Genomic DNA, 19,995 nt, shown 5'->3' on the forward strand with positions numbered 1-19,995 from the left:
TTGTGCTGCTTTCTGAAACCTCCAAGCAAGTAATTTTACTTGAGCTCACCGTCCCTTGGGAGGATCGCATTGAGGAGGCCAACGAAAGAAAGAGGGCCTGGTGGAGCAGTGCCGCAGTCAGGGGTGGAGAGGAAGGTGTGAGCCCATTGAAGTGGGCTGCAGAAGGTTCGCTGGACAATCCCTCTACAGGGCCTATAGCCTACTGGGCATCACAGGGGCCAACAGGAGGAAGGCCATTAAGACCGCCACAGAGGCGAAAAACACCCGATGACCTCAGGTTACATCACTGATGATGTGTCCAAGTGCATCATAAGATGTGTATTTTCAAATATATATATATATATATATATATATATATATATATATATATATATATAATTAAAAAAATTACCAAAAAAAAAATCATAATGTCACACAAATCCTGTTCTCTGACACAGTGTAAATGTTTCACTTATTGTGTTTGATGAATATAAATCAGAATGTAAGGTTTGCTCTACAGAGTTTATTTAGTGCTGATAGTTTTCTTTATTAAGTCTTCGTTTTGTTTAACATGGAGTATCGTGTTTTTTCTTTTTAGTTAAAGGACTCTTACTATGGGTACTTGTGTGTTGCGTTTTAAGTTGGTGTTTAAGAGGTGTGTTCATAACCAAACCTGTTTAAAACTGTAGGTTTACTTTGGGACCCCCAAAGGTACCAGTTTATCCACAATTAGGAAAGAACAGCTTACTATTATGTTTTTGTATAAGTTGTTTATTTGTAAGGTAGTGATTTTAAACAGGAATTCTAAAGTAGTATTGTGTACAATACCTGGATACTGATCACTGCCTTCGTTACTGTAATGCTGACAATGAGTTTTATCTATACAGTTTTTTATTCCAATACACTCTTTAATAAATGAGATGCATTAGCATTAGGGCAGTCCTTGTAAAATTGGTAATATCAGTGTATTACCTGTAGCTTCCTCCTGTGTTATGACCTCTAGTCTTGGACCATAGGTGCCGTAGCCTGCAGCAGTAAAAGCTCGAATCTGAAACACATATGCTGTGCTTGGTTTCAGGTTATTGACAGTGGCTGATGTAGACTTTGTTTTCACAGTTGAATAAGTGCGGTCCCTTTGATCCTTTAAAGAAAGAAAAAAAAAGACAAAGAAAAAAGTCATCAGAGTAAGGAAAATAGGCCCTTCATAATTTAATTTCTCATAAAATCTACCATAAAGGGAAGCTAACAGAGTGACATAATAAAATATGCAACTGTGAATACCGAACTTTGAGGGCTGAGTGAGAAAGTGGACTACAGCAGCGGGAGATGAAGCGATCCCACCAGAGACATGTAGTGAGGCTAGGGGTGCAACCAGGGGGGGCTCAGGGGGCTTATAGACTCAATTACAATTGTGTTTATGTTCTGTATTATTATCGACTACAAATTCATGATACAGTCGTATACATGTACTGTACGGAAGCAGTGATTGTGGCATAATTTCCCTTCCACCCAATGAAACCATTTACACAGATGACCAAATGCGACCAATGAAAACCACACGTACAAAGGCTAGCTGACAAAATGCAACCAATTCAAACTATGTAAGTAGGTGATACCAACGTTTTCCAATTTAGAAAAATACATGGTTTGCTTCTAGTTGAAATTAAATATGATGAAAAATAAAATAACACTAACATAATTAGCCTTATTAGAAAGTTAAACATTTGATTTGGCGGTTGAATTTTCTTTCGAGCTCAACACTGGTTACTGCTGAGTACATCATTACTGGGTAAAAAAAAAAAAAAGCTATTGATCGAGTCAAAAGTGGGGCTAAACCACTGTATTTAAAAGTTGGCAAATGCGAATCAATTGTGAGAGGCTGGATAAAAGCGTTTTGTCCCAACATCCGTGTAAACAAGAAAAACAAGCAGAAAAAAAGGAACTGAAAGTACCCTGTTGAACACTGCCTGACTGACTAACAAGTAAGGCACTGGTAATATTTTTATTTGTATTTATTTTAATAGGCAGTGCTTAATTTGTAAAGAAAGAGGTGCCGGGGTGCAAGCGATGACAATAATACCGTCCTTAAGAAGCGCACGTTCAAAATCAGAGCACGTTTATTTGAAAGAGTATTGTACTAGTGTTAAGATGTTTACAATCACATACTCTACATCATATACAAAGTAGTAGTATGTGCTGAAAAATTAATTAAAGGCAACCACTGGACAAATAATAAATAAATTAAAATAAAACTGTATACATGTTATGTTATGGTTTTGCATTTAAATGGTTAAAAAAAAAATTAAAAGGCATTCAGAGGACTCCAGAAGGATAACGATTGATTAAAAAAAAAATACGCACCCGAACACGAGCCACTGTCTGCACGACATGTATGCAACAGAAGCCACTGGTAGATTACAAAAACGATTCATTAAACTTACGCTAGGTAGTTGTTATCTTAGTATGTTTTTATTCTCTATTAATTAAATTACATTCATTGAAAAAGGCAAGCGAGAACCACATTGTTATTATTTTGTATTGTTTTGGTTTAATATAATATACCAGGCTAATGTTCCTATTAAAGTAGGCTACAATATATTTTTTTTCATTAAAAATGTGTCGTTGTTCATAGTTGAAATTGATGTAGTGTAAGAAGTTGCTTGTATCGTTCATGACGTTTTTTTAAATCAAGTAAGCTTAATTGTGTATAAAAAAACGACAACAGAGTTGCAGCCAGTGTCATCTTACTTAAAGGCACTCAAGCTGAAAAGTAAAGTAATTTAAAGCAGGCTACAAATGTGGCAGCGGACTGTCTCTCTTTAGCGCGCACACAAGAACTTGCAGACTTGATACAACTGTGTTGAGAATTTAAAAAGAAAGCATTTTATGAGAGGTACCGGGAATATGACTGCACTCCCAGAGGTTCCCCGGCACAAATTAGCAAGACTGCATAATTGAAAAGCTTATATTAAGTTTATAATATGATGTACTGTATTATTAGACTCCTATTTCTATGTGTTTCTGGGTGTATTGCTGCCTCGTTTATAATATCTCAGAACGTTCCGTAACGTTTTCTATTGAATGACCTGTTACAAAAAAGCGCTCTGTAACGTTAGCTAACACTCTCAGAAGTTGACTGTGGGCGTGTCAAAATGCATTAACAGTGTCTACTATTTGAGTTCACTGCTGTCACAGCCGCTAACGCTGCAATATTCGTTGCTGAGTATACTGTCATGCATGCATGATGCTGTCTATCTTCCAGTACTCCTGCAAAACTAACGCCATTGCAACTTTGTCTGCCATTTTGTGAAATCGTTCGCTAACATACTGTTCAATAAGACCTAACTTCCACCTCATAGCGCCACAAAAAAGCACGCTCGGCTTATTGAACGCAGCCCAGGATCTCCAGTTTAAGTCACTTACACAATGACTCCTTTAGTTATTAAAGCACAATATTCATCTAACACCCAGGGTAAAGATGCAGCTTGCATACTGTATTAGTAAAGATTTTTAAAAAAATCTATGTAATGTAATTCATTTTTGTTCCCTGCCCTAATTTTTTAGCAGTACTGTGAAAAACAGTACTGCTAAAAAGAAGATACAATTGTAGATACAAAAAGAAGTAGTAGCAGACAATCTTATATATATATATAGAGAGAGAGAGAGAGAGAGAGAGAGAGAGAGAGAGAGAGAGAGAGATAGATTGATTTTAAAGTAAATTACATGTGGATTCCTCTGTTCTATCAGGGTTATTGTATCAGACCTCATAGACAATAAATAAGTAGATCTGGTTACTCTGCCCTACGGGCATAGCTTCCTAGGTTCAGAAATAAACAGAAAGCTTGACAAAAACAGATCCAAAGAGTGTATTTCATGTTGCGTTACCAGTGGTACGGTTCTGCTCTCGACACTTACCTTCTCATAATACTTGATTTCATATTCTGTGATGACCCCGTTGGGAAGCTCTGGCTCCTGCCAGGAAAGCTGAATGCTCCTCTGCCTCACTCTCTCCTTGATGACTTCACCAACCTGCGAGGGAGCTGTTTGAACAAGACATTTCAATAAACACTAGGCAAACTCACTCCACGTCTGTAACCAAACCTCAGAACCAAATCATTCATTATCATATAAAAGGACAATATTGCATTTTTTTGTATTACAGACGCTAATGAATATTCAAACAGTTGCTTGTTAATGTTTACACTGTAATAGAAATGTAAATGAAAGTGCAAACAGCGGAAGATAGCATTATCCCAGTCAGTAGAAATCGGGAATTGATGGGTTATGAATAACAATTAGGCAAATTAATTCAAAATTAAGTAAGAAAAAAAGCCATTGGTTTTCTCCTGGTAACAAAGAAAGACACAACAATAATTTAATAAAGTTGTTCTATAAAATCTAAACAACACAGTCATTAATTTGTCTATATTGTAACTCATGGAGATCATTACATAAGCATTATGACAATAAGATTTGCTTTTTTCTTTTGTTTTAAATACATGCTGTTTATTTTTTATTATGGGGGTAAGAATACAGAAATGCATCCAGTGAATTGAAATGTGTGCTGTAATAAGCAGCATTATGATCACCATTGTTAGAATCTTGAGAGATTTAACTAATTCATTAGTTTTATCCATACATGTGTTATCAAGTGTTGATAATATTAACTAGACTTTATCTTCTAATTAATTTTAAGGAAATACTGAATTCTACTTCCAGCACAAAATTGTTGGTTTATAAATGCACAGTGGATGCCTAATAATACAATTTTGACATTATATTTTGCTACTTTTGCAATGGCATTTAAACAAAAAAATTTTCTTGTAATGTTCTAAATAAATTCATTATTAATTTATAAAATAAAAAATATTACACAATTTACAGTTGTGTCATGTCTCATGTCTGTACACTGCACACACACTGTACAATACAGTAAACCAAAATATTATTCTAAAAAGCTTAAGACACCTTCTTGTGCCCCACGCTGCATAGGCAAGGGCTTTTAACCTTTACAAACAGCAGTCGATGAGTTATTTAAAACTTGTGCTTTAACTGTAATATTTATCACTAAGCATAGTGAGTTTTTTTTTTTAAAAAACCAAAAAAAAACCTTACCAAGATCCCAAAAGACAAGTACTTTGAAACAAAAAAGGAAGAACAAACTTATGCACTTGCTAAAGGATTGTAAAGCAAAGCAAATAAAAAGTGCTGACTCTTTTCTGTCATGTTATGTGATCAGGGGTACCAAAGGTCTCTGGTTGTAGCATTTGCTAACCCCTGATATATCCTCAAGCTGCCACCCTTAGTAGCCAGGCTGTGGGGGATTCCATGCCAGCATCAATCACCTTCAAGTGATGCTGAGCCTTGACACTGAGGAGCCACACAGCACTCACAAAGTGTCCCGCAATGAATGAGTTTTGACACGCCACAACTGCTCTGAAATAAATACTGCGGAAATATAGAGCTTCGGTTTCATACTGTCACTGTGGTTTGGTGAATGAAGCTGATGGTGTTTATTATTTATTTGGCTGTTTTTTCTTTCTTATCTTTATTGTTCTCTAAATCTTTTGTATGCAAACACATGCCTCCTGCTTAGCTAATACAGACATATCCCACATGCATTTGAGTTGGTAAATGACTCACATTGGCACACCATATTGTCTTCCCCAGCATCATTTGTATCTGCTTTCCACTCTCTTTTGCATTGCTTCGTCGGCAACAAGTATCAATTACGTGCAAAAGATTTATAAGGTGAAATACAATTTAAAAGCATTTCCTGTTCAAGAACCCAGGTGTGTGTGGCTGTAACTGAATCTCTTGCAGTTAACTATTCATTACTTGTATACATAACAGTGAAGCTGATTCCTTAAAAAAAAAGGTTTTAGTTAAATACATGCCATTTCCAAATTGTTTAGCATTAAATGGAGTCCTCCTGACAGCAATTATTTAACCAACATGATGTAGGGATGCACAGGTTTCACTTCCAGTGCTTGTACATGGTTTTATAGTTAGATATGACTCTGGCACAAAGAGGCGATGACTTGCCCCCTGGATCACACAGTGACTCAGAGGTGAACCTCTGCTAAGGTCTACCTAACTGCTGCTCTGACAGAAGTCAAATGCTGGCTGGTACACTTCCAGAGCCTTAGCAGAGAAGCACAGGGCTGGCTGTCTGCTCATCATGTTGGTTAGCCTGGTCCTGTGCTTTCAATGATACCTGAATAACCAAAACCCCTTTAGCTGTGCTGAAATGCGATTGTAGGAAAGTAGTAATAAAGACATTGATTGTGACAGCACTGTGCCCACAGAGGTGGCTTGCTCTTCTGTATAAATGCAAGGCTCTTCCCCTGACACTTTTTATATATTATTAGGAACTCCACAGAAGCCAGTTATGCCATAAAAGCCGACAAGATCCAGTTAGGCACTCGAAGACTTCAACATACCTGAGGGGCTTAGTGTACCAGAAAATTATTAAATTGTTCTGCCTGACTTAAAGTGACTGTTTGCCAGTTCATTTTTGCAATCATTCTGAGATATTAAAGAACATATTTGTGACCTCGGCTCCAAAAGAAAGGTTAATTCATTTCCAATTTATATCATGTCCTGTTCTTGAATACATTCCAAAAAAAAAAAAAAAAACACCACCTGTGGGAATTGCGTTTTTTTTTTTTTCCTCCACGGGTGGTTAGTTCCACTATTAAAATGGTGGCAACAGTGAAATGCCACTTCATTATAAAATGTATTTTCTCTATTCGTAGGCTGGGCTTATGAAGCATTTCTGGGCTATAAGCTAATATTTTAATTACTGAACTATTTCAGCCAGCCCTTAAAGCTTAGAGAATCATTCTATCCTATCATCTATGGATAATATGGGAATACTCAGTGGCTTAAATGTGCTTCAAAATGGATTACCTGTGTATCTTGGAATTGTGCAGCTTGGGCAGTGTCATCTCAAGCATCAAACTACAACATGTATTCTGATTTTATGAAAACAGCTAAGAACTACAACATTAAAGATAATAGGACAGCTGTAAGGTCATCTTGGGTCATTTATCTGCACTGCTTAAGTGCTAAACTGAGAAGAGAGGGTAAGCTAAAAGTTATCTCCCGTTACTACTGCTGGTGTTTAAAGTTTAAAGCTTTTTGTCTTAAACGGTGCAGCAGTACAGGAGATTGACGTGATCCTTTCCCCATATTGCAGCCTCTTAATGAAGTACTTCTTAATGAAGTTGCTGCAGCACCAGTGTTGCTGGGACACATTGTAGTCTTGCAGTGAAGGGCATTCAACCAATCAGCAGGCTGCACACACAAAGCACACATTAAAAAAAAAAGAAAAAAGAAGTAAAAAAAAAAAAATCACTTTTTGTTCCATCCAGTCAGCAGTGGTTCAGTGAGTCAGAAAATGCAATCTGAGATGACGATAGGGCCTAGCTTTGATGAATGTGAGGGAAGCTGTCCAAGTTGGTTTGACAAGGTTTCAGCCCACAGATTCAGTGTGGGCCTGTGAGATGAGCCGGACCAGTAAGTACACTTCTCAAGGAACAACCTCTGCAGACTTTCTTATGTTCAGGTTAAATGGATGGGCACAAAATAGAAATTGAAAGTGAATAATAGAAATGTTCAGGTCTATAATAATCTTGCTCCTACAAGAATGTACATACAGTATCTGGTTGGAATCCTTTTGGCAGAATATAACATGGATACACGGCTCCCCATATCTGAACATTGTTTATAAGCATTATTTTGTTTACACTGATAGCACTAACTGTATTAGTTTTAAATAATAGTTTTATACAGAATCATTTAAATAATATCTCGAACCAACAAAAAACTGTACAACACTCAAGGTACTCCATTTGACTTAAAATGAAAATAAAAACTTGCTATGCACAAGTGCATTACTTATGTTCAAATAAGCTGTTTAAATATTTAGAAAAAAACTAAACAAAAAAGGTGTCTGATCAATACTTACATTTGTTGTTGAATTTGCATTTATTTATGTAAGTTACCTAAATCCACCTAATAGCATTGCATATAGAACATAAAGCAGCTAAAGTGGACATTTGAGTTTATTATGTTATCACTTTGAGCCAAGTCATAATGACAGGCCGTGCAGTTCCCATGATATATACCACGCCTGGGGTGGTAATATACATCGGCCCGAAGTGGTTTATACCGCCTATAAAACCAGAAACTTTTTATTATGTATACATCTGCAGTGTAATATAGTCCCAAATGTAATTTAATTTCATGTATTGTCCACTTATTAAAAATAAATTGTCCGTTTATTGCACATGTCCGTTTATTGTGAGTTTTTGCATTGAAAGTGGCTAGAAACTAGAGGACTAATCACAAGCTGATGAAGGGCGGAGTTTCCAATGACACCGAGGAAGGCAGGAGCAGCTGCGCTGAAGCCGGATTTTGAGGTGAGTTTGTGTCCTCGTTATGTGAGGCACACATATTCATGTCTGTTTTCATCCTTTTGGATCTCAAAAGATGTTCTTGTTAGTTGTCGGACACCCTCGCGTCCAAGTCGTGCCAGATTAAGTTGATGATTGAACCAGACTTTACACCCCAGTCCGACCGCGGTGTCAGGGGACAGTGCCTCAGTTTCCCGCACCCAATATATATATATATATATATATATATATATATATATATATATATATATATATATCCTCTTTTGCATACAACACAGTAAAGATGTCTGTGAGGCACATGGTATGGGAGGGGCCTCACGTAATTGAGGCATTGAGGCACAGTGAAATCTACAGGTTCATTCTAACCAGTTATTGCAACATTTAATGCACTGTGAACTCAATAATAATTGCTAACGGTATTCATAGGGTAACAGATGCTAAAATCATTGGTTAGCTGTGCTATATAATTGTTTACACAGCAGGGTCCCCACTTATTTAAAACCAGTCAACTGTTCTGTGTCAGTGTCCAAATTGTGAACTGACTGTGGCCAGGCAACTATCAGCAATTGTTTACTCACATCCAGAATTCTTCCCACACCATTAAATCTTTTACCAATGGCAAACCAACATGCAATCACAAATGCAATCTAAGTTAAGTGAACTGAAAACTGGAATAAATAACACACAGTTTGCTTAGGAAAAAGAGCTTGTTGGAAACTTGTAATATCAACTTAATTATTTAAAAAAATTAAAGAAAAACTCAACAGTGACATTTCAGCCAATGCTGCTCAATTAACATCTCTTACTATAATTAAAGTAAACAGGCTTAATGATTCTAAATTAGGTCCAGGTTTTGTTCCTTTCAGAAAACTCCCTCATTTCACTGACTCCCGTGCCTTACTGAAGATGCCAGCTTCGAGTGACTCCTGGGCTTACCTGTTGGCCATATTAAGATTATCAGATTTCTGATAATAATATTGATATAAATAAACAATATTCTACAAACATCAGTGGTAATTGCATTATGACCATAAACTAAAACTTAATTAGGAAACATTTGGGTCTATTCAGTTGATTGAAACGTTGGTGGATCTAAATAATTCTAATGCTAATTAAAATTCGGACCTTGGGACCAAGGTTTTGAATTTAGTATATTTCTGTTTGTATTTATTTTTTATTTTTAAATACCAGGGAGGGTTCTATTTGAAGGATTTTAATGACCATGTTATCATAATCTCTACAATTTAGTTCCCCTGATGTGATTTTCTACCTGGAAAACTAAACTATTTCATATGTGGACAAAGCATATACTGCATTGTACTATTTCAGGCCCTGTATTTTCTAAATCATTCTGCAAATCTGTGACAAACAATCCTCAGTAATCCCCCGTATTCTCAATGCAGATAATAAACATTTCATTTAAAGACAGCTGACAAGCCAAAGACCACAGGACTAGCTCTGGACAAGCAGACTGTGAGAATACCTTCATTGAGCAGTGTAACAACTGTTCTCATGGCAGGGAGAGCTGATTTAGGCAAAGTCAATTTTGTCAGGCAGAAGTTTCAGAATAAGAGAAAATTATTTTGTGGTCAAGTGCTTAGAAACCTAAGAGAGGAAAGCATTCCAAACTCTCTCTCTCTCTCTCTCTCTCTCTCTCTCTCTCTCTCTCTCTCTCTCTCTATATATATATATATATATATATATATATATATATATTTTAGCTCAAAGAGCCAGCTGCCCAACGTTTCGATATGTTGTACATATCTTTCTCAAGGGAGCCTGTGTTTGAATCAAAACATTGGAGGTATTTATAGGTTTTTGACGGCATGACAACTACTTGTTATTGTTTACATTCAAATCCATGATTTATTCTTACATGATGTAATGGTGTTCTATATATTGTGACATCATTTTTACTTCTATCTTTGAATCTGTATTAATTCTAATTAACACTACTTTATATAAACTTATATTTTTATTATATCATGCAATGCTGGCTCTGAGGATCAGTCTAGATTTGGCTTCCCCAGCGCATCAGCATGCACAACTTTTGAATGAATTTTGTTTATTTATTTAAATGTTATATTATATATTTATTGAAGTTAATTAGTTCATTCTTTTCTGTTGAGTCCCGCTGGCATAATCGTGTTCAGTCTATTTATCCATTTACTTTCTTTTATTCTTCTATATGTCGCATTGTCTAAATTGAGCTGTTCTAATACTACAAACTTTATTTTTTCGAAGTCTCTTTTAATATCTGATTTACATTTAATCTTTCTGCTTCACTAGTCTTCATGTTTACGCTTAGTTTTATTTTAAAGCCAGTTGGAACTACTGCATTATCTATACAAGTATCTATAAAGTTTTGATGAGAACGATACTAATATATATATATATATATATATATATATATATATATATATATATATATATTATACTATAATAATATATATATATATATATATATATATATATATATATATATATATATATAGATATAGATATAGATATATATTATTTTAGCTCCTTATAAAGCTCCATGTAAAACAATAAGTAAACACACTCCTGTGATTAAAATACAAAACACATAACAAACCTTTCTGTTATCCATTTGCTAACACTTATCCTCCTCTGCTCAGGCAACTTCAGTCCAATGGTACATGGCCTTTCTAATTTTACTTTAGTCAGTAAATCTAAAATAACATACAGTATTAGGTGTGTTCAATACTTAGCTACAATTTTATTTACATGATTCACTCTTTGAGGGTGAGGGGGCCTGGTCATTAACCCTAATGTTAAAAAAAGGGAAAGTTGGGAAGTCAAAGGGCAAATGAAGACATGCAGCATAACTAATCTGCCTGGGGTTAGCTGTGACAGTGAAGCCACTAACCAGCCTAAAGGGCTGAAGGATTCTTGAACATTACGTTATTGCCTGAGGCAGCTTACAGAAATCACTGAACACAAATCCTTGTTACATTGCTGTCTTAAAGCAACATGTAATGAGTTGGCTTTTGTTGAACTTGTAAACCAGTTCCAAAAAAAAGTCTATGATGTATGATTGTTTGTTTTCTTCTCATTCTGTACAGGGTCTATTAGCAGTGTATAAGATAATCACTGCAATATTTTGATTATAAATTGACCAGTGGTATCTGACTCAGTAAGGAGCTAGAGCACAAGGCAAACAATACTGGTCATTACATTTACTTTTTGAATTCTAGCAGGCTCGTGATACTATAGATAACTTGTTCTGATAAACCAGATACTGTATTTTCTGTACAAACTGAAACAAATTACAAATCATGCTTAGTTTGTACCGTTCTCAATTAAATCAAGTTTTCAACCTTTTTATACCTTTACTAAGTTTATTTTACTATTACACAAGATCTTATGGTTTAAGTCACAGATGGTCATCGTGCATAGCTTCAAGACTGGCAGACTTGCCCTTTAAAACCAGCCAATCGGGCTTCTTCAATACAGACACAAACATTTCTGAAATTGTAGCCAGGGATCTCCCAAAGGACCTGCTGTAACCACTGTGGCATGTGGTTGGTCATTGCCGTCTATCAGTGCTGTTAAATTCACAGAATGAGAAAGAGCTGATTAGCCTGGGCCCAGACAAGAATGCCCTTTTTTCTCAGTGGAAACAGTTGCTGAACAGAAACGTCTCAGCCCTAAGCCCCACTGAGTGATGTGTTACCTGATAAGACAAAGCCCTCTCTCAAGACAACCCAGCCCAACCCAAAAGCGCAGACACTTTCCCAATCTACAAAGGCCGACCTGCCTCTGAGTGCTGCCCTGGATCAGCCTGCACAAGACCTGCCTCTGAGCGCTGCCCTGGATCAGCCTGCACAAGACCTGCCTCTGAGCGCTGCCCTGGATCAGCCTGCACAAGACCTGCCTCTGAGCGCTGCCCTGGATCAGCCTGCACAAGACCTGCCTCTGAGCGCTGCCCTGGATCAGCCTGCACAAGACCTGTCTCTGAGCGTTGCCCTGGATCAGCCTGCACAAGACCTGCCTCTGAGCGCTGCCCTGGATCAGCCTGCACAAGACCTGTCCCTGAGCGCTGCCCTGGATCAGCCTGCACAAGACCTGTCTCTGAGCGCTGCCCTGGATCAGCCTGCACAAGACCTGCCTCTGAGCGCTGCCCTGGATCAGCCTGCACAAGACCTGCCTCTGAGCGCTGCCCTGGATCAGCCTGCACAAGACCTGTCTCTGAGCGCTGCCCTGGATCAGCCTGCACAAGACCTGTCTCTGAGCACTGCCCTGGATCAGCCTGCACAAGACCTGTCTCTGAGCGCTGCCCTGGATCAGCCTGCACAAGACCTGCCTCTGAGCGCTGCCCTGGATCAGCCTGCACAAGACCTGTCTCTGAGCGCTGCCCTGGATCAGCCTGCACAAGACCTGTCTCTGAGCGCTGCCCTGGATCAGCCTGCACAAGACCTGCCTCTGAGCGCTGCCCTGGATCAGCCTGCACAAGACCTGCCTCTGAGCACTGCCCTGGATCAGCCTGCACAAGACCTGCCTCTGAGCTGTGCCCTGGATCAGCCTGCACAAGACCTGTCTCTGAGCGCTGCCCTGGATCCAGTATGCCGCGATCAGCTCCACTCTTTTAAAAGCAGCCCTTGAAAATCTTGTCGTAGCTAAGCCTGCCCCCATGTTAATTCCCAGATAATAAAGGAGTAAGTTCCATTTTTGTAAATCGTTCCCTAATCCTCTTTCGCAGTGTTTTTATAAAAACCATACAAAGCTCACAGCTGGTGGAATGTGGGCATGTGGATTAATGGAACTAATATGTAATAAATTCAGGGTGTGATCCCCTCTGATCTCATCTGAAGTTACTTGATAAATTCACCCTAGTCATTCAATAACACAATGATTTGACTACCCCCCTGCCCCTTCCCCAGCACACCAAAGAGATTACATTTAGAAAAGCTTTGATTTCTTAAATTCTTTAATATGCTGTCTCAAAATGGAAAATCAGCTTGAACTCTGTAGTGGGACAAATAAAGGAATGAAAGGAGACAACACCAGGGACAAAGAGAAGGGTGATTTGACAAGACTGCTTCTCAAAGATTACCTTGTAAAGCCTATTCCTTTTGCTTTTAATTTGCATGCCTCTACCGAGTGTGTGTCTGTACTGTATTGTATATACAAGCTGCGGTTACAAGGTATTATGCGTGAACAACAGGTGTGCACTTTACACATTTTAAAAGGTTCTATTAAAACCTGACCTACTATATAATCCCCCAAGTGAACATGCACAGTTATATTACCCATTTTTAAGATCCATTAATGTTTTCAAACACAGTATAAAGACTGCACAGTATAAAAAAGAGTTCAATCTGATGGAGGAGTTAATACTGTAGAAAAATTATGTTTTTTTTCTGTTTCTAAGACAATACAATAGAAGAGAACAGAATATTCTGACTGTAAAAGAGGTAAAACATGTACGTTGTGGGTTAGGGGGTCTGCATGAGGTAACACTTTAAATACGTTTCAATAGTTTCTGTGCAGATTATTTCACGTATGAATCCTCTGGAGAAATCCTTACTTAATGCTTTAAGAAATGCTTGTTATTTACACTGTTTGTGAATACTGAAAGTTAAACATTTTAAGACGTTTCAAAGGCACAATAAAGCAACATAAGTAGCTTGCAGATCACTTTAACTGAGGTCAAAGATTAAGAATACATGGCCAGGAATGTTTTAGTAGTTCTAACAATTTACCATGATAAGCTTTAAACACTACTTCCACTACCAACCCTTACAATGAATAAATACAGTGGTGTGCGCAACACACACTTTGTTATTTTGAAATCCTTCAAAACATTCTTATAATTGCCCCTATTTATAGAAGAATGTTGTGTAATTTAGGATCAAAGCGAGACTGGATGGTGAAGTTATTTTAAATGACATTTCCAGGATATGGTCTAATAAAAATCAGTTATGTTCGGTTTAAATGAAACACTGCCTCACCGCATAGGAAAAGTACATAGCGAATGGAAGGAAGGGCTTGAAATGCAAGAGGAATAGGGAGGCTGTGCACAACCTTTGAAGTTAGGAGTCTCTGATTAAAGCTTGACTTGCTGCCAAATACATAAACCCCCACTCCATTTTGTTCAGTATTTATTCGTATATATAAGAGTAGATGTGAACAGGAGCTTCTACTTAGAATGCCCTTTCTTTTTAAAAAAATGTTTAAAATAATGTGAATTAATCTCTTACAAATGGAGTATGCATGCTTCCAGTCAAACTATTTCTTGGGCTCCCCATGCAACTAATCTCTGGTCGATGCCTTGAATCTAATTTATTATTTTGTCTCTTAAAAATGTCTGGCCTAATACAATTGCCATTAATCAAAGAGCATAATTAAAAAGCTGGCATGGCCTGGTAAGTTGTTTTGTGGTATTATACATTGATTTGCCACTAATCTATATTATTCTACTAAAGAACGGCCCTAGCAATGCCCCCCCTTTTTCTTTTTCTTTTTTCAGTACAATGACTGCTCGATACTAAGGACCACCATCAAAGTAATTAAACTGGCAACATAACATGTAATGTAGTTGTTCATGTTCGAATCAGTGACCACTGATGTAGGTAATTGCAATTTGATTCTAGCCTGGGGAATTGTGGGGTGAACTACAGGGAAATCCCACCTGGAATAATTGCCATTAGGGAATAATTTAGCAAAAAAAAAGTTGTTTTGTTCCATTTTCTAACTAACTAAATACTGAACAATGGCGCTGGTGTTCTGTTGTTCTTACAACAGTGTCTATGGTTATGTATGCAATAAGGCCCGACAGGGTGTCCATATACGTCCAATAAACTGATGCTTCGAGGCGTTGTGCACCACGAGGCAAAGCAACATTCGCAACAAGCCTAAAGCAAGTTTAACATACTACAGAGGTGTTAATAAAATATTTATTCCAAACAGATTACAGTACTTTGGAATGTAATCTATATAGAGATTTATTCAGTGACAGCTGCAGCATTATGCATTGCATCTTGTTAATACTGTACCACCTAACCTTCACTATCTGTGAAACACTCAATACAGAAATCCCTGCCTAAAACATAATAATAATAATAATAATAATAATAATAATAATAATAATAATAATAACACATGTTTTTAACATTATTGAATATTGTTAAATATTCATTATATAGCAGTTCATTTGAAACTCCAAAGAAGCGCAAACAATATACAGTCAATATACAGCACAATTTATTTACACGCTGTTTGCTAGGAATATAAGCCTGTGACTGTGCCCTAGATTCAAGGTGGCGCACTTTTAATTTGGTTTATATTGAACATACAGAGGGGCGTACTTACTAAGCAAGTAGGATGGGACCAGCAAATCAGCTGCTAGTGCAACATGAGCAGGAAGAGTAGCCCACTGCTTCTCTAGCAGAAATACTGTAAATAGCTATTTCTGTTGATAAACTTAAATAATGTTATTTACTATACATGTTACAAAAATGTAATTATTGAATCGATTATCTAGTATTTATATCAATGTACATAATGATTAATTGAATTTCGAAAAATTGATTTTCGATTTAAAAGTAGCAGCCCTAGTTTAGATACAGGTGGAGCTTGGTGCATTCATATTTGTAACGTGTAGAAAGAGAGATGTGGCTAACTGAACTGAAGCTAGAGTGTTCTCTCTCTCTCTCATATTCTGGTATTACAGTAATGTATTGCAATATCAGCCTAGTGCCAGTCGATTGTGTTCCATCACAACTAGCATCATTTGACAGGATTTAGGCTGATATACTGTTCATGATGACCACTGTCCAAACCGCGGTAAAGAGGAATAACATTTGCCACTGGCTAGAGGCACAGATATAACTCTTCAAACTCATTTTCAAAATGCAGTGAATGCTATTTGCTTATTAAATGCCAACTTGTATCAAATGTGGCTTTTCCAAATGCAAACTTTTATAAAGGCATTGAAACAGCACAACAGATTTACATTTGTCAACCTACAAAGTGCCACCACCCTGAAATGCTTTGTAGTTTCCATCCATGCAGGTAGATCAGTCAAATGTATAGTAAAAATGAATACAGACGCACAATAAGTACTAATAATACTTAGTATTAAGATTCATTTTCAAAGAGTCACGCTTAAGAGAAACTTATTGTGAATCAAAGGGTTCTTGATGCATGCAATTGGGGACAATTGACCTTTAATAATGAATGGGGTTTAGCTTGTATTCTAACATGAATGTGTTTTAATTGAAAATCAAGCACACAATGATTTGATTTAACATGCATTTGGTACACATGGTCTATTAATCTATTTATGCTATAAAATGCAAGTACTTTGATCCCAAGAAAACAGAATATTATTCTATGGTAAGAGGTATACTTAGCCATATATCAAACCCATAGAAAAATCCTTTTTGTTTATTTTTGAATCTTCAGTATTCTTATGTATTTATCCCCAAATATAGAATTGATATAGTACTTTTATGTAGACATTAGTTGTCCTATTTTGAAGCAAGTTGAAAACAGAGTCTAAAGAATGTTGGTATTACTAATAATATTTAATGTTTTAAAATAAAATAAGATGATCAAAGTTAAACCACTGAGACACTGAGACAGGTTAGACCTTCAGCTCACCTGCATTCACTAACACATAAACCAGCAAGCAGGAAATTGTTTGAGGGCAAAGTAAGGACCACTTTTATTAGTCACCTCGTTTGCTATTAAAAGATATAAAACCGTTCATAGTAAATCCTTTGAGATCTATGATCTGCCTAAATTGTTCCTCATGTTAAAAACAATTTAATTTGTCCAAACGATACTGATTTCATTTTGACTTGACATTGTCAAAGAAACATTTTTACTTTCAGACCTTATCATTTACTGAACTGAATGAGGTTGTTTCATAAATTTCCAAAATAAAAGTGCTTCCTTATTTTTTCAATTACCTTATGCATAAGCATGAAAGCCTTGCAATAAATCTAATCTACAACATGTCAAACTGGAGACCTGGGTAAAGGAACTATGCAGCTGAAGTTATTTTAGCTCAGTCTTTATGTTTATACTGGACATGTTACACTAAATCTTGTATTGTAGTAATCATTGAAATTCTTGCTTGGATTAATTTTATTGTAATTCATTGAAAAAAATTAAACTTGTTGTTTGCATGTCTACAGCTATGTCCAAAAGTTTTGCATGACCCTATAAAAATGTTGCTTCATAAAGTGAAATGAAACCTACTGAATAATGTTATGTTAACATACTGAATTAGATACCGCTTTGTAGTTTTCCACACTTCGAAATCTAACATGAAATACTGTACTACTATTTTGGCTTCCGGGTAGACTTTTGCGATATAATTTTGTAGTTTCTTTGATTACGTGATTTTAAATAAAAGATCTAAATTATGTTCATATAGTTTTATTTTTGATTAGGTCTCAATCATAAAATTCTAGATGATGCAAAACCTTTGGCCATAGATGTATATGTTCTGCACAGCAGCATAATCCACATGACAAATGGACACAGTACTGCCGGAATCCTACAGTTCCCCTAATGAATGCTTCAGGATATTTGGCAGTACATATTTTTCATTTTGGTGGTGGTAACCAGATTTTTGACAGGGCATATGGATTTCATTACCCATTTACTTTCCAGGAGGATGTATACTGTAAATTGAAATCTTTGTCCTCAATGTTACTATGTTACTATTTTCAGACAACTAACTTTTCTGCAATTCAATTAACTTTTCCGCAAAACAAAAGGTCAATTATAAATTCATTTTTAGATTGAATTCAGGTTAATATCCTGGATTTAGCAGGGAGTCTGGTTTTTGTATTAATTAAACTCTGGGTTTTTAGAAGCAACTTTTGTTGACGCCAAACAAAAAATACTACTCGAATGAAGTCGACAAAGCCCAACAAAAGTTTAGATAGCTTTATAACAATGTGTTTAACCAATGTGGGGAGGCTGATCTGAAAATACAGTCAGCACTCGGATATATGACACTCAGATACACATCAGTGTGTGTGTATATATATATATATATACATATTACTGGATCCAATACCCAGCTTTGCTCTTTTGAGTTTTCATGTTCTTTTGGGGATTGCCTTATAAATGCCTCTTTGTTAGTCCACAGCTTAGGTGTTCAACTTGTCTCAAAGCTTTTATTTGAAAAACATATCTCTTCTGTGGTAAAAACAGGGTTTTATTACTTAAAGAACATTACCAGAGTGTGTCGTTTTCTGCCCCCTTGGGATGCTGAGATTCTAGTTCACGCATGTGATGTCTTGTTTGGATCATTGTAATGCTCTTTTTGTTAATCTTCCTGCTCGCTTTTTGCATCGATTGCAGATGGTGCAAAATGCAGCAGCAAGGGTTATTACCGGTACCAAGCGGACAGAACACATTACCCCTGTCCTTAAGTGTTTGCATTGGCTTCCTATCCAGTCCCATGTTTTCTTTACAATATTGCTGTTGACCTGCAAGGCTTTGTACGGTCAGGGTCCTAGTTATATAATGGACCTTCTTAGCCCTTACATCCCTGGGAGGCAGCTTAGATCCTCTAACTCTGGACTGTTAAAATGCATGCTTCCAAAACGTGTTGCTCCTTTTCTTTAGAACTCACTACCAACTTTTATTACAGAATCCACAACAGTAGCCAAATTTAAAAAATCCCTTAAGACGCACTTATTTTCCACTGCTTTTTCTTAAACTCTTTCTTTACAGCAGTCTGCAATGTTTTTTTTATAATATATTGTAATTTTATGATTATTTTTATATTTATCTATTTTATTGTATTTTATTTATTTATGTATTTATAGAATTTATTTTTTGTTGATTGTTTTGTACAGCGCCTTGAGACACCTTGGTGTGAAAGGCGCTATAATAAATTAAATGTGTGTGTATATATATATATATATATATATATATATATATATATATATAACAATGTAACAAATTAATGCACTTACCCATCACACGCGATTTCCAACTCCGTCACTAGTTTTCTGATACAAAGCCCATCTCTTCAATAAACAAATGAATTGTAACATCCGTCACAGACCGCTTTCTTTTTTTTCTCACATGCATAAATCAGTCTGTCTTTATTTGTGCAGTTAGACAGCGCTTCCTCAAGTTTCACCTGACAAAAATGCAGCAAAAACAAAACAGACAAGACCAGCTACTGTAATGTAAAATAGTTAATCATTAAACAGTTTTAGACACTGTGATGTATTTTTCTTTAGGGCCTTATCGAGCACTACATTCTGCAATTTTGAATACTGACTTTGGATACTGTTTTAATTCTCGAAACTGTGTTTTTTTTATCTTTTGCTAAATTGCGTTTTACACATTTCTATGCATTGGTAACATTTTGATTTAATTTTGCTGTTTGGTTGTTAATGGGGAATTTTACATACTGCTCCAATACGTACCGGATTTAAAAGTATGTACTGTATTACAGTCCACGTATCGCCTCTTTTGGCAAGTGATATTTTCAGAATCATATAGTACTGAATTAAAATACTTCTTCTGTTGAAAATATAGTACTATACCAACAAAACCAACTACAGTACATCTAAATGGAAGACTTATTTTAAAA

General features: G+C 36.4%; 1 protein-coding gene across 1 annotated transcript in view; it reads right to left on the reverse strand.

Moving 5' to 3' along the window:
- LOC117403006 (ephrin type-A receptor 7-like) overlaps positions 1-19,995 on the reverse strand; it is an 84,155-nt gene that overhangs the window by 21,782 nt on the left and 42,378 nt on the right. Inside the window, exons 6-7 of the mRNA XM_034004814.3 lie at positions 3,895-4,019; positions 952-1,120 (exon numbers count right to left, since the gene is read on the reverse strand). Coding sequence (XP_033860705.1) covers positions 952-1,120; positions 3,895-4,019 — 294 coding nt within the window. The remainder of the gene's footprint in view (positions 1-951; positions 1,121-3,894; positions 4,020-19,995) is intronic.

Source organism: Acipenser ruthenus, chromosome 5 (genome assembly GCF_902713425.1).
Source record: "Acipenser ruthenus chromosome 5, fAciRut3.2 maternal haplotype, whole genome shotgun sequence".
Classification (NCBI taxonomy): Eukaryota; Metazoa; Chordata; class Actinopteri; order Acipenseriformes; family Acipenseridae; genus Acipenser; species Acipenser ruthenus.